Genomic DNA, 15688 nt, shown 5'->3' with positions numbered 1-15688 from the left:
AAAGTCTCACAACCCTTCAAGTATAAAGACAGTAACATTTCCAATACACAATTACGAGTTTAGGGGGAACTCTATATACTAAGGGGCCAATTTCAATCAGTAAATCACTCCCCTAATTTTCACCCTCTTTACCGTGGCTAATGAACAGCGTTGGTGACCCGAGTAAACGAAAAAAACTAAGTCATATTTCGCCAAATATAATTTAAATGTGGACTGATTTTCTTATAATTGCTAAGAATGAAACCCCTATAACGTACTTTGAAATCTTAAAAAAATTACATTATGTTGGGCTTGAAATAAAACAGCTACATCCCCAAGGTCAGTGGCTGAGGAGGCATCAGTGGCCTTGGTTTCTAGATTCTTTCTCCCGCCCCCATCCCCTTTGCCAAATTCAGCCTAGATCAAGCACGGCCACCGCTGCCTTCGGGGCAAGGTGCGGGGGCGAGTAAGGAGCAGGGTGGGGGAGGTGGGGCTGAAACGGAACTTCATTGTTCGCGGGACCGACTCTTCCCGAAAGAGCCCGTTGGCTGCGCCTGCGCAGTGCGCGCTCTTTGTGCGGGGCTGCAGCAAGCTGGTTGTTTGTGTGTGTCTCTCGGAGGCGGTGGAAGGAGCGCCGAGGGGTGTGGCCTGTTCAGTCGCATCCTGATTGGGCTCTTGGAGGGAGGTGGGCGGGCATAGGGCGGAGCTTCTGATAACAACACTCGGCGCTGAGGCTGAAGCTATTTGTTGCTGCGCCGCCACCGCCCGAACCATGGTCCGCGCTCCACTCGGGCTCTCTTAGCAGCAGCCGCCGCCGCCGCCCTGTGATCGCTGGCTTCACTTCCTCCTTTTCTTCTTGCTGAGCCACTTTCCTCCTAGAGCTATGACCGTCGTCTCCGTCCCGCAGCGGGAGCCACTTGTCCTGGGCGGCCGCCTTGCGCCTCTGGGCTTTTCCGCCCGTGGTTACTTCGGGGCCCTCCCGATGGTGACCACGGCCCCGCCGCCTTTACCCCGAATCCCGGACCCCCGGGCACTGCCCCCCACCCTTTTCCTCCCTCACTTCCTAGGGGGAGACGGTCCCTGCCTGACCCCGCAGCCTCGCGCCCCTGCACCTCTGTCCAGCTGTAGTCTAGCTACGGCGGGAGGCACCCCTCGGGCAGCGCCAAAGAAGCGGCGAAAGAAGAGGGTGCGGGCCAGCCCGGCGGGGCAGCTGCCCAGCCGCTTCCATCAGTACCAGCAGCACCGGCCGAGCCTCGAGGGCGGGCGGAGCCCCGCGAGTGGTCGGAGCGGAGCGCAGGAAGTCCCGGACCAGGCGGCCAATTTGGCCCCGGGTCCTGCGGCCGCAACCCAAACTGAGGAAGCGAGCCCTTTCCCTGGCCAGCTGCCGCCCGCGGCGCCCGGCCAACCCTCGTTCAGAAGAGAGGTAAGGGTCGCGAGGGGGACGTGGGGACTGTGGAGGAGTTCTGGCCCTTAGACGGCTACGGACGGGCTCTGGAATTTGGGGCCCTGCACTGAGGGGTCGGGAAGGGGGGGGCCGGGGTGAGGGGCGGCTGTTTACTCGGGAGGGAAGTTTCCGTGACGCCCGCTCTGTTCTAGCCGGGGGAAGAAAGGGGAGGGGGAAGGCATGCGCTGGCGCTGCTGATTGGCTCCCGGGAGCCAGCCAATGAGAGGGGTGGCTGCGCCCCAGCAACAGCCCCGATTTAGAAGGCTGGCGCTGTTCCAGGGGGTTTCGGTGTTCGGGCGCGCGGTGGGGTGGGGGATGGAAGGGGCCCGCGGGAGGCTGACGTCAGCGCGCGCTACGTGCGCAGCGCTCGGCCGCTCATGAAGGAGGTGAGGCCGTGTGGCCGTGGTAGGGGAAGGGGTGGGCGACCGCTTTCAGCTACTTTACCGTTGGTAGCTCCAAGACTAGTCGGGGGCGCGCGTGCACGCGCCCACCGCCCTGTTGTGGGCTTTGGAGTGGGCCACAAGCGGCTCGATTCCCTTTGGCTGGCTTTTTGCTGAGATGAGAGGTGCTCCGTGTGCCCAGCTGGGTTTCTGCCCTCGCTGGCCAACCTGCTTAGCTCTACTTTAACTTTAAAAGTTGGCAGGAGCGGTGGCAGTTCTCTTTGAAACGATAGTTTTTGCGAGCTAGTCTATTAGTTGAATGGAATTGTTTACACTCTTATGTTGTAGTGGGCTTTATTAGTGGAAAGTAGTTTTGTGTCCAGAATGATGAAACTTTGAGAAGTTGTAAGTTGAATTGACGTTAAGCCACCCAATTGCCATGCTGTTGGGTTAGGATAAAATTAAAACTTAAACGAGATTAAATCGTTAAAATGATTTGAAATTAAGCTCTATAGCAAAATAAAACCTTGCAATTCCAAAGACTTTTTCTGTCTCATGAGAAATGAAAGTAAGTGGGGCCCCTCGGTGGCTCAGTCGGTTGAGCTTCCGCCTTCGGCTCGTCATCATCATCCCGGAGTCCTGGGATGCAGTCCCCGCGTTGGACTCTGCTCCGCGGGGAGTCTGCTCTCTCCCTGCTTGTGTTCTTTCTCTGACAAATAGATAAATAAAGTCTTTAAAAAAAAGAAGTGGGGTCCTAGGTGGCTCAGTCGGTTGAGCGTCTGCCTTAGGCTCAAGTAATGATGCCACAGTCCTAGGATCCAGTCTCGGCGTAGGGCTCCTTGCTCCTCGGGGAGTCTGCTGATTCCTTTGCCACCCCCCCTTGTTGCTCGCTCTCGCAAAAGTAAATAAAATCTAAAAAAGTAAAACGACGAATTTTTTAAAAAGAAATGAAATAAGTTGCAGCCATTTCTTGTTGGGAGAATATTGGACAGATTTGCAGGTTCTCTCTTGCTGTGCCCTTGGGAAAAAATCAGATTTGACTTCCGTGATTACGTATATTAGATTGAAGTTTTAAAATTCCATAGCCTTGAAATATTAGTGATACGCTAATAGCCTGCTTTTGTACTACTTGTTTCCTGGTTAGCAAGTAATAATTTTGTAGAACTGTTAAAACGGGGAACTCTGGCAGTTACATGGAATGTTACCTTGTGCCCTATCTTTGTATTTTTGTATCCCGCTTCCCTACCATATTACAAGTGTTGGAAGGGCAGTGATCTAATGAAGTACTTTATGCTTTTCCATCCGGTCCATGGCTTCCTGTGATCACTTGAGTTAGGACAGTGATTAGGATTGGTGTGGCAAAGTACTGAAGCAGTTGTTAACCCAGGAAGTAGGGGCACGTGGAAACAATTTTCTGATTATATTTTTACTATAAATATATGTAACTGGGAAAGATTATTTTAAAAAAGTGATTAGTATTTAAATTTTTAATATTTAAATTTCTGAAATTTTGTTTTCAGAAACTGGGAGATAATTTTTCTGTGTACTTAGTAATTATTATCAAAACACTTTCTCACTTAAAATCTGGTTCCTGCTAATCAAATTTTTATCTGGAATAATTTTAAAAGGACTTGAGTAAAAGATGAATAGTAATCTATGAATAGTTTTTATTTTTAACCAGACTCAGCCAATCAAAATGAAAGCATGTGAAGATTTCTTAGACACACCCTAATGTAGTCCCTGACACCTTTAGTTTGTGTGTGTTTGGAAGGCAGCTCATTACTCTTCCTTAACATTTGCAGAAAGATGAACTTGGGTTACTCTGGGTTTTCCCCTTTGACACTTTAGAACTGACTCCCTACGTTGCATATTGGCGATGGTTATGATTTTATTTTTAGTAGTAAACTTAGATGTGTGCTTATTTGATAAGTGCAGGGAGCACATACATGTTTAATCAGGACCGTAAACTGAAGTCCCAGAGAAGAAAACATTAAATACATGGTGTGAGGTTTGTGACTAATTTTTATCATGAGACTGTATTCACTTTTATGTTCCTTGTCTTTGTAGGTTTTAAAATCAAAGATGGGAAAATCGGAGAAAATTGCCATTCCCCACGGCCAGCTTGTTCATGGTATACACTTGTGTGAACAACCAAAGATAAACAGACAGAAAAGCAAATATAACTTACCACTAACCAAGATCACCTCTGCAAAAAGAAATGAAAATAACTTTTGGCAGGATTCTGTTTCATCTGATTTAATCCAGAAGCAGGAAAAAAAGCCTTTTAAAAATACTGAGAACATTAAAAATATGCATTTGAAGAAATCAGCATTTCTAACTGAAGTGAACCAAAAGGAAAATTATGCTGGGGCAAAGTTTAGTGATCCACCTTCTCCTAGTGTTCTTCCAAAGCCGCCTAGTCACTGGATGGGAAGCACTATTGAAAATTCCAACCAAAATAGGGAGTTGATGGCAGTACACTTAAAAACTCTCCTAAAAGTTCAAACTTAGATCTCAGATTGCAGTATGTCTGTAAAACAGTTTTTTCAAAATCCCTGGACTCTTGAAAATTGGTACAGAAATGGAAATTGCCTTGTAACATACAAGTGCAAAAGATGAGTTTAAAAAATTATAAACAACTTGTATTATATTTTATATTTTGTAAATACTGTATACCATGTATTATGTGTATATTGTTCATACTTGAGAGGTACATTATAGTTTTGTTATGAAAGTATGTATTTTGCCCTACCCAAATGGTAGGTGTTTTGTATATATACAATGGAGAAATTTTAAGTGTGCTAAGGCACATGGAAGACCGATTTATTTGCACAAGGTACTGAGATTTTTTTTAAAGAAACAGCTATCTAATCTCAAGGTGAAGATCTAAATGTGAACAGTTTACTAATGCACTACTGAAGTTTAAATCTGTGGCACAATCATTGTAAACATGGGCTTTGTCTGTGTTTGGCTAAATTGATTTCTGCCTTCTAATCTGTAATTACTGGAAAACTCCTATTCCCATTTTTACCAAACTTAATTTCTGGTTTTTGGTTTATCCATTCAAATTTAAAATACCTCTAATTTTAATGCCAACAAAATTGGTTGTAATCAAATTTTTAAATAATAATATAATAATTTGGCCCCCCCTTTTATACTAGTCTTGACTCTTTGTGTGTGTCTTTCATGTTTGAATGCGTGACTAGGAGATGGATCTTAACTGTTCCATTTTACTGTCTTAGTATTATACTAATTGTCTTTCCTCCGAAATTTAGAGGGTCCAATAATGTAATGCTGCTACCTCTAAGGGGAGGAATTCCCCATTTTAACAATGGAAATGGTTGTGGTCAAAAGTACAACCGATTAGTTTATAACTTACAGTATACTTTTATACATGAACTGTTCCATAAGTACTATTTGACTTACCCTATAATTTCAATGAAAGAAAATGGCACTTGGTTTGGTTTACTAAATTTGTATTCATTTTGAATGGTGGTTCTTGAAACAAAGCAAGCATAATTTAGCTAAAGTAGTAGGTGAAGATTTGGAAGTCTAGACCTTTGCTAAAAGGTAAATATGGCAGCTTATGTATTTTTACTTTAAAATTCAAACTTTGTTCTAAGATTCTAAAGCACTAGTTTTCCCTGTATGGTTTTTAGTTCTACAAAGCTGAAGTTTATCTTGCAACGAAAGGAGAGGTTTTTTTGAGTAGACAGGCACTTGACATATGAAAAGGGTATTCAGGGGGTACAAATGATTCTCTTAAGGTGAAATAGATGAGAAAGGTGCTACCATCCTTCCAAGAAAAGATAAATGGAAGAGTCTCTGTCTTGCACATTTGGTTCATACAGGTGGGGAGACTTTTGGGCTGTGCAGAGGTGGGTGGTATGGGCACAACCTTAGAGTCGTTACTGATGAGCTGTGCCAGGAGGGTATGAAAACGGACACGGCCACCGCAAAATCTGAGCTCGTTCAGGGGCCTGCAGTCTGGTTTACACGGCACATGCATAACCCAGCCAGACCTTTGGCCCTGGCTATAAAATGCTGCTTTCTTGTATGTGTGTAGAGAAAGCTATACTTAATACATAGAAGTTACATATAGCTTGCTTTAAAAAATGCATTTAGAGAAACTTTTAACAAAATACAGTAAGCTTTCGACCTTTCAGAATTTTGTAAGGTTTTCTAAGTAAAGGAAATAGATTATAAAATAATCAATTATGGTTTGACGAGTGAACAAAATTGTCTGAACTACACTACAGATGATACAGTGAAAAGGTATTAGCAAACTTAGAAGTTCAGTAGTTTTGGTATTACAGTAAAATACTATTTAGCAGCCTTAGTCCCTTTGGATTGCTGTAACAATACTAAAGACTGGTTTGGTTTCTCACAGTTCGTTGTCCAGGAAGTCCAAGATAAGGCACCAGCCGATTTGGTATCTGAGAGCCCACTTCATTGTTCATAGATGGGAAGTCTGAGTCACATGGCAGGAAGGTTGAGGGAGCTTTCTTGGGCCCCTTTGGTAAGGATATTAATTCCATTCATGACGGTTCTGCCCTTATGTCCTAATCCCTTCCCAAGGTCTCCACCTTGTAATATCATTAATTATAGATTAGGTTTCAACATAATTTACACTGTAGTGCCGGCCAATCCATTTAACCACCTGTATTTTTCTCCTACTGAAGTCTTCACCGAAACACTTTTCCTCCAGTGTTCCTGTAACTGGTTTTGTAAAAAGCAAACACTTTGCAGTCACCAGCTTCAGGTATACATTTTAACTAGTAGTCTGGTAAAGGGCTCATAATTGCAAAGGGATGAAAGGTTTTAATGAGTGGAAATTAAGTTCTATAGTGAAGTGCCATTGCATATATTGGCATGTGAGGTATTTTATACTAAAGTGGCTTTTAGGTAAGTGTACAGTTTGATAACGTCAACTCCTAACACTGATAAAGTGACACATATGCTGATACAACACCATAGAGCTTTTATTTGCATTAATCTTGGTGCTAAGTATTTTAGTGTCCTTGTAGGCAGATAAAGGAAAAAGAAGGTAATAGAACATCAAATCGCACTATTAAAAGATTGACAGGAACAATTCTTTTCAAACTTAAAGTGGTTTGTAAGATAAAATACAAATTTTAAGATGGTTTATGTAGTTTATAAGTTAAAAGATGAAAATGTATTAGGCAAGTAGTCTATGTTTTATCTGGGCCAGCATTCAGGTTTTAGGTTTTTGTTTTTAAGATTTTATTTGAGAGCGTGAGGGGAGGGGAGAGGTAGAGGGAGAAGCAGGCTCCCCGCTGAACAAGGAGCTGATCCCAGAACCCTGGGATCATGACCTGAGCTGAAAGCAGACGCTTAACGGACTGAGCCACCCAGGTGCCTCAGCGTTCAGGCTTTTAGGCATGTAGTTGACCTTTGAATAACATGTGTTTGAACTGTGTTGGTCCACTTACACATGAATTTATATAGTACAGTACTGTATTTTTTCATTTTTTTCTCCAGCTCACTTTATTGTAAGAATACAGAATATAGTATATAGAAAATATGTTAATTGACTTACCAGGCTCCTGGTCAGCAGACTATTAATAGTTAAGTTGTGGGGGAATCAAATGTTAACACGTGGATTTTTGCACAGGAGTTGGTACCCCGAAACCCCATGTTATTCAGGGGTCAACTGGACTACGTAATCACCCCTTCATAATATTTATATAAATAGTGCTATACAAATGTGGGACTTAAATGGGATCCATTCGTGCCACACTTGGGGGAAACCATTTTTATTTTTCTTACATGTGATTTCAAACTATCTAAAAAGCCCATGTTACTTGCTTTTGTCATTACCTGCTCTCTGTGAAAGTCCTAACTCAACTCTTGGTGTTGAGAAGGAACAAAACCTAGACTCTATCCCTGTGCTTCTCCCCCTCAGCATCAGGCCCCAGAATGGACCTGGGACAGCTGGCAATCCACCCAAGATGGTGAAACTAAGATTGTGTGGAGCTGTGGCTGTGGTAGGCTAGACTCTGGATGCCCTGTCCCTCAATTCCCAGCATGTTCTCAAAAGCATTTAGATGTCTGGGAGACGGTTTGGGTTGTCCTGGCTCAAAGCCACCCACCTCTGCCTTATTCCTGGTTCTTCCAGAAATGTTGGGGGGGGGAGATAGTAAATGGCTTGAGATTACAAAAAAGGGGGGCTGCTTTTGAGATTAAGGAGGCCTTTGAGAGGTGGTATAAAGACAAATTTTGAGTGGGGACATCAGTTCTAGAAAAGAAGGGAAGTTTAAGGATGGAAGGGAACTTTATTTGATGTTCACATTTTGTATGAGGCTCCATTCCTGCTCACACAGATGCAAGTACCTACTTCACAAATAGTTGGGAAAACTCATTTTAGAAGTTCAGACCATAGTTTGAAAATTCCTTCAATATTTAGTCACCATTTTAAATTTTTTCTAGTAATGTGTTGTAAATACGAAAACTAATGGGTTGCCTTAGATCTGACCTCTTTCTCAGTCTGATTCCAGAAAATGGTTCATTATTGCACAGGTTTGGTAACACATTTCTGTATAAGATTATAAAAATTTCTAACAAACTAATACAGAGTCCCTGTCTTTTAGAAAATAAACTGTCTCAGCACCGCTCCCCTCCCTTGTTTGACATTTCTCAGCTCCTTTGTGACGTTTCCGAGCAGCACGTCTACAGTTTAATGTGTGGGGGCTTATGTGTGAGGTATGTTCAGGAAATACAAAGATAAATGGCAGAGCAGAAAGTTTACAGGTGGCTGAGGAAGAAATGACAGATATACAAGCTTCATTTCCCCTTCCCTACAACAAATGCCTGAAGAGGTGAAAAAAGTAAAGTCGTTTCTTCCAGAAGGTAATGGTGAATTCTGGTGAGTAGAGATTGTCTAGTTGGGAACCTGACACCTTAGAAGTAGCATTGAGTTGGGCCTTAAGGTATTTGACATAGTATTTGATATGTAAAGAGAAGGAAAATATTTGTCAGAGGTCAAAGTCTGTGTAGACAGTGGTGTAAAATAGATGTGGAGTATCCAGTAGCTCAAGACAAGTGCAAAGAACATAAGATATGTTGAAAGGTGTACTGTGGTAATACCCTGAGGGTCTTGAATGTAAGAGTTGCAACTTGATTCTGCAAGCATGCAGAACCATCCAAGGTTTGTGAGCAAGGGAAAGATTTCTGTTTCAAAAGAAATCAGGTGCAAATATGGAGAACAGTTTGGAAAGGGAAAGCTTGAGGAAACAGCATTTGTTGGTAGTTTAAAATCAGAGAAATGAGCCTAAGGACATTGTTGGAGGAAACACCCAGGCATGGACTTACTTGGGAGATGTTTTGAAGGTAGAATTGAGAATTGAGCAACTGGGTGGAGGGTAAGAAAAGAGTTTTTAAATTGGGCAATTAGGAAGACAAAACTAGCAATTAGGGAACTCTGGAGGGGGATCCAAATTACAGAGGAAGGCAGCTTTAATTTGCATGTTGAACGTTGTGGGGTGTGTAGGATAACCACACGGAGTAGAAGACAGGTGAGACCCAGAAGCACGGTTTGGGCAATAGTGCACAGAAGCACTAACTGCAACACGAAAATGGAACTGAAATACTTCGTCTTCACGCAGCCTCTTTCTCTCACAAGGCTGAAAACCTTTACCAGTGCTCTTGACCTCATCCCTTCTGCCTGCTGTGGACTCTAAACTTCACCTGTGACTGTAAATTAGTAGTCGGATTTAAAAGTATTTCCTCTGGAGGCACCTGGGAGGCATGGTCAGTTCAGCACTGACTCTCGGCTTCGCGCGGCTCGTGATCTCAGGGTCGTGAGATCCAGCTCCTTCTCGTGCCCCAGTCCGGGCTCAGCGCTGTGCGGAGCCTGCTGGAGGTTCTCTCGCCCTCTCCCTCTGCCCCTTCCACTCCTGCACGCTCGCTCACTTCTCTCAAATAAATCTTTTTTTAAAAAAAGTTACTTCCTCTGAAACTGTTAAGTGGGGGTTGGTTCTCTACCTACCTGTGAAAGTCTATGTTAGGAGATCGTTCCAATTCGAGTTATGCATTCCGATAGCAGGGGCCCTATTTGGGGAAGGGAGGAATAAAATATATTTCCTTTTTGTTCGTTCAAGATTTCAACCTAGGTAAAACATTTTGTAACTTTTTAAAAAAGTAATCTCTACCCACGTTGTGAGACTGAACACTCACGACCCCAAGATCAAGACTTGCATGCTCTACTGACCGAGCCAGGGTGCCCCCAGCCTTTTATACTTCTGTTTCTCTTCCTGTGCGTCTCCCGTCTCCTAATGACCCTCCATTATGTTGCTGAACACACTATCCTTTATTTAGAGGTTGGAAGTCTCCCCAGTTCCCATGCCCTCTATGCAGTTGGTACCTGCTTCAGCTATCAAAGGGAATCAAACACGCGTACTTAACACTTGCGTGTGGAAAGGCTGATCGTCTCATCTTCCTCCCATATATATTTAAGCTTTTGAAAGACATTGCTGAACTAAATGCATTTTAAAATCACACGCCCGCCTTGCTGAGCGCCTGATCTCTGAGTTAACTCCTCATAGTTGTTCTTTTGTATTTCCTTTTCTCCTGAATCCACAAATCTTTCAAAAACCCCAAAATACAAGTTTGCAACTGGAAAGAGGATGTCTGTGTTGTGAGATGAGATGGCAGGAGTGTGTAAATACAAATCATGTGTAATTCAGAAACTAGTTTTTAAATTAGGAAATTTGAGAGTACATTTTATAGAATGCTATTTATCAACACATAAAAATTTAACCTTTGAAAGAAACTTTCTTGAAAGTTTTAGATAGGATTCTCTGAAGGTATGGGGTAGAGTTTGGTTTTATTTATTTATTTATTTATTTATTTATTTATTTATTTATTTTTCCTAAGGGTTAGGGATCATCTATTTTGTGCTTCAACTAAACCCCTTTTCTTTAAATCAGATTGTTTTGAATTAATCTCTGACCGTTTTCAGATTAAGTTACTTTTCATATCCCTTGCAGTTATCTTGGAATTCTAAATTAAATATGCTGAAATGTATAAGTAATGTTCCTAACACCCAGGAATTGTATTTGTCAAACTTAAACTTGTGCTATACCCCGAAATAGAATTACACCTGAAGGTTTATAAAAGGTGTTGCATTTACTGAGGGTTCATTGCTGAGATCTTAGAATTCATTTTTTAAAGCAGGGTTTATAGTAATGTTCCCTCAGTGTAGAATCGGTGACACAAATTTAAAGTTCCTTCCGTTAGAGAAAAGTTTATCATAGATGATGAGGCACTGATTACAGTCTCTGAATTGAGTAATGGTAGAAAGAACAAACGGGAGGACTGGCAGCAGCACCCTCCGTAGAAAGTCACGCGCCGTCTGCCACAGGAGGCTGCGCGCTCTCTTCAAGCTGCGTCCGGCTAGATCACGTTCTGTGCACGTGTAAGGGCGTAAAAGGTACTGATGAGCGCTAATGGTGAAAACACTGCGTTTCTCTAGTAATTCACAAATAACTTTCATGTATAAGAAAGGATTGAGAAAAGTAATTTTTCCTAATACATAAAGTGGCAGAAAATATGTGGTATTTTATATCTGGTTGTAAAGATAATAGATACCAATGAAATGCCTCCAAAGCTGGTCAGGTATACATAGCTACTCCTAAATCATGACAGAGAGTTCCTTTTTGCTAAAATTAGAGATTAACCTGATTAGTTGTCAAAACCAAATTACAAATGTGTTCTTGGCAGTCAGGAATCTTGAGGAGGGGATGGCAGGTAGAAAGACATTTTGACGACTTTTGATTATTTCCAACATGCAAATGTTTGATTTAAATTGAACTCAAAATTGCCTTCTAACAGGAAGATCTTTAAATAGGAAGATTATTACTATACTGTACTTAGGAACATCAAATCATAGAGAGCTTTGGTTCTTTCTATCAAAACCGTGGAGGGGCGCCTGGGTGGCTCAGCTGGTTGGGCGTCTGCCTTCGGCTCAGGTCACGACCGTGGGGTCCTGATATTGAGCCCCTGCGTCAGGCTCCCTGCTCAGCGGGGAACCTGCTTTTCCCTCTCCCTCTGCCTGCCGCTCTCCCTGCTTGTGCGCTCTCTGACAAATAAACAGTCTTAAAAAAACAAAACAAAACCAAACCTTGGAGATCTACAATATTGGGGATCGTCCTGCTGTGAAATAAAGGCTGTCAACGGTTGGAATTACCCTTACTCTTTAAGTGACCTGACATTTATTGCTCTCAAATTTTAGAGTGAAAGGGTTAATATCAAAGATCACATTGCCCTTTTCCATTAGCTTTCCAAGGGTCCTACTCACTGTATACTCCTTAATCATCAGTGTCTATTAAGTTCCTTTAATCTGATGCTTGAGACCAGAACCTAAATTTCAAAAGAAAAAGAGAATTAGGTTCGGGAAAGTTATTCAACTAAGATTTTCTGATGACTCTAGCTAATTGGAATACCCTACTTACAAACACCCAGTTTTCGAAATTTTATTGTTAAATTAAAAATAATTGGAAAATATACGGATATATATGTGATAAAGTGAGTATAATTTACTGTTAATTGTAGAATTTAGGTAGTGGGTATATGGGTGTTCACTGTAAATTTTTTTTTTTTTACTAGAGTTTCGTAACAAAATGTTAATAGAATTTGGGAAGATTAAAGTTGTTTTACTAGCTCACTCCAACATTAGATGTAAGTGGAGTACATGCCAATAATTCTAAAAGCTTACATGTAGCATACAACACAAATTATCTTTTGAGGTTGTAAAATGTAAATCTCCTGAATGTTTTCCTTTGCACTTTCAAGTAGTCTGTTAGTTGGTTATCACACTTCTAATAGAACAACTCTAGTTAAAGACTGAAACACCAAAGCCATTGTAAATAAGAACTGGAAGATTAGGGAGAGGAAAATGTATTTAAGCATTGGCTTATTTGGGAAATGTGACAATCAACATTTAATATTAATGTTGACATAAATGTTAATGCTTGAAGAAGCTTTAATTAGGGAGGATAAAGAGGTAGATGGAAACTTACAAAGATTCTGAAGGGTATTTATAATAGCTGCCCATGGTTTGAGAGAAAAGTTAAATTATCTAAAGTGGAACAACTTGAACTTCAAGCAGTGGAAGGAAATGTGTATGTATGACTCCCAGAAGAGAAGAAAGGGGATGGCTGAAGGGCTGGTTAGCACTGAAATGATTAGGGAGTAGGAGGGCTGGGGGTGTAAAACTCTTAACTCTTGGTTGGCTCCTACTCTTTAAAGCCTCTAATGCTGAATTAATACCAGCGGTGCTAATGGAAAGCTAAAAGTGTTTAAAATTAATCCTTAAAAGATGTAGTTCCACTTTCCATGCTAGACATAAATCATATAAAAACCATAACCTTTTAGTCAAAATAGGGTGGACAGAATATGGTCAACAAAACCTCTTAAAGAGTTATATTTGACTACTGACAGGCGGGTCAGACCTCTGTATAAAGTGCTTTTCATATGAGATATTTTAGAATAAAAATTTTTCATCCATCATGTTTTTAAGTGTTTTTTTAAACCCTTGTTTAGTAGATTCAATGCTAAGAGGAGGGAATTACAAAGTAGAAAATACCAAAAATGGTTCGACTTCATATATCCATTAAAAATTGTAAGGAATATCTTAACAAAACTAGAACATTAGTATTTTTAATTCAGCTACATTTAATATTTTAAGGTCAAAATGTGAAGGTTTACTGTCAATGATGAATATCGATGTTTTTCTGTAAGATTCTTATGAAATCGTATAAATATTTCACAATGCCTTAAAGTAAACTTAAATACCATTTCTTCTTATTTTTAAAATAAGATTTCCCAGGAAAGTCTGACCAGTTGTATAGCTTACGTCAATTTTGAAAAAGTCTTCAACAGAATACTTTTCTCAAGTTGTGAAGTATTATTTTCACAAAGCAGATACTACCTGCCTCACCAATGTAACAGGAGTGATTCTTAATCCCCCTTAAAAGTTATTACAATTTATTTACTTAATTTACTATTAAAAGAAATAGGCTATCACTTGGTGCTTGGAAGACTTAAGATTTGATTGATTGATTGATTGATTGATTGATTTAGGGAGAGCCCACATGGGGAGGGGAGGGATGCAGGGAGAGAGGGAGAGAGCCCAACTTGGGGCTTGATCCCAGGACCCTGATACACCACGACCTGAACCGAAATCAAGAGTTGGACACTTAACTGACTGAGCCACCCAGGTACCCTTGGAAGACTATTTTATACTGAGATTTTTCTTGAATCTAAAATCAACTGAACAGCATTTTAAGTCTCTATAATTAGGATAAGCTAAGAAACCTAGAATGTAGTCATTTCTTTAGAAAACAGGTGGTCGTAGCAAAGAATTCTGGTTTTCCTCACTCTCCATGAAGCTCTTTCTAAAAAGTGTATAGTACTTAGGCGTTAAGTTCATAGAATTAGGAACTAGAGAGGTAGTCATTTTGCTTTGTGTTTCAATTACACTCTTTCTGAGAAACTACTCATCCTACACATAAGATCAAACAGTAATGAACATGCAATCAGTCCATTTCTATGACTAAGTACTAATTACTGGCTAGGCATTCTCTCATCAGAAGAGACTGACCCTTTAAATTTTTTGTCAGTGTTATGAAAGAAATTGAGTAAGATAATCTTGATTTTAATTTGTAATCTATTTACTATAAACATGTAGGTTGAATATGGTGTTTTGAATTCTATGAACCATAGACCTTTTTTTTTTTTAAAGATTTTGAAATGGAAAGCATGGCGGGGGGGGGGGGGCGGTGCAGGGAGCAGAGGGCGAGGGCAAAGCAGGCCCTCCACTGAGGAGGGAGCCTGACCCAGGGCTCCATCCCAAGATCATGACCTGAGCTGAAGGTAGATGCTTAACTGACTGAGCCACTCAGGCGCCCCAAAGTTGGCAAAAATCACCTACTTTTATTTATTTTTAAGATTTTGTCAGAGAGGGAGAGCACAAGCAGAGGGAGCAGCAGACTCTCCGCTGAACAAGGAGCCCGATGTGGGAATCAATCCCAGGACCCTGGGATCATGACCTGAGCCAAAGGTAGCTGCTTAACTGACGGAGCCACCCAAGCGCCCCAAAACCACCTTTTAAAAAACAGTAACCATCAATCTACTTAGCACCCAAGTACCTCCACAAGTTGATACTATTTATCTTCCTAAGTTCAGAGTTGCAGTATATTCCTAGAATATAAGATTCATATAGCCTTTTCCCCCAAAAGAATAAAAACGTGACAATTTTGGGGAGAAAATGCTACTGATGGGGTATAATAGTCCGTATTTTTTATTCCAATCTTTCACATAATATGGTGTCATTGTTTTATTAACTTGAGAAGTTGAGTCGAGTGTTACGTCTAACACTTACATCAGAGAGTACATTTCCAAAAAAGCTTCTTGACTCAATTATGTTTATGTTTAATTTGCTTAATTTTATAAACATCTTTTTAAAGGTATCCAAGACATGTATTTTCTAGAAGGCCTAAATTGACCGTAGAAACCAGTGCCAGAGTTCATGATAGGATCCTAAATACTCTATTCATCAAGGGAGGGATTCAGATGCTAAGGTGCATAATCCTCATTTAAGACTTGACAATGTTTCTAGTCAAACAGAGATGAAGTTCTGACTCAAAACCCATGTCTCACTGAACCACACTGGTCCTTAAACTCTTGCAAGTCATGGACTTGTTTGAAACTCTACAGGACCTAGACCTAAAGTGTTGGTTCCATGATGCCAACTAACATCTCTGCACCAGACCATACTAAGTACCGTGTGTGTGTGTTTTTCCTAAGTAAACTCTACCCTCTACCCTCAACATGGGACTCGAAACTCACCACCCCAAGATTCAGA

The 15688-nt window shown here is 41.2% G+C and overlaps 1 protein-coding gene across 1 annotated transcript; it reads left to right on the top strand.

Annotated features, from left to right (window-relative positions):
* The first annotated feature begins 686 nt into the window (after positions 1-686).
* On the top strand, positions 687-4956 carry PNRC1 (proline rich nuclear receptor coactivator 1). Its single transcript, XM_026511829.4, has 2 exons — positions 687-1402; positions 3871-4956. The coding sequence occupies exons 1-2, from the start codon at positions 863-865 to the stop codon at positions 4312-4314; spliced, it is 984 nt and encodes a 327-aa protein (XP_026367614.1). The 5' UTR covers positions 687-862; the 3' UTR covers positions 4315-4956.
* The last annotated feature ends 10732 nt before the right edge of the window (positions 4957-15688 follow it).

The sequence above is a fragment of the Ursus arctos genome, unplaced genomic scaffold, assembly GCF_023065955.2.
Source record: "Ursus arctos isolate Adak ecotype North America unplaced genomic scaffold, UrsArc2.0 scaffold_13, whole genome shotgun sequence".
Classification (NCBI taxonomy): Eukaryota; Metazoa; Chordata; class Mammalia; order Carnivora; family Ursidae; genus Ursus; species Ursus arctos.
Note: the sequence above shows the minus strand (reverse complement) of the source record. Positions and strands in the feature narration are given on the sequence as shown.

Excerpts from the sequence above, each read along its gene's own strand:
- PNRC1 (XM_026511829.4), top strand. The coding sequence starts at position 863 with ATGACCGTCGTCTCCGTCCCGCAGCGGGAGCCACTTGTCCTGGGCGGC. Across the intron at positions 1,403-3,870 it reads AACCCTCGTTCAGAAGAGAG|GTTTTAAAATCAAAGATGGG; the intron begins GTAAGGGTCGCG and ends TTGTCTTTGTAG.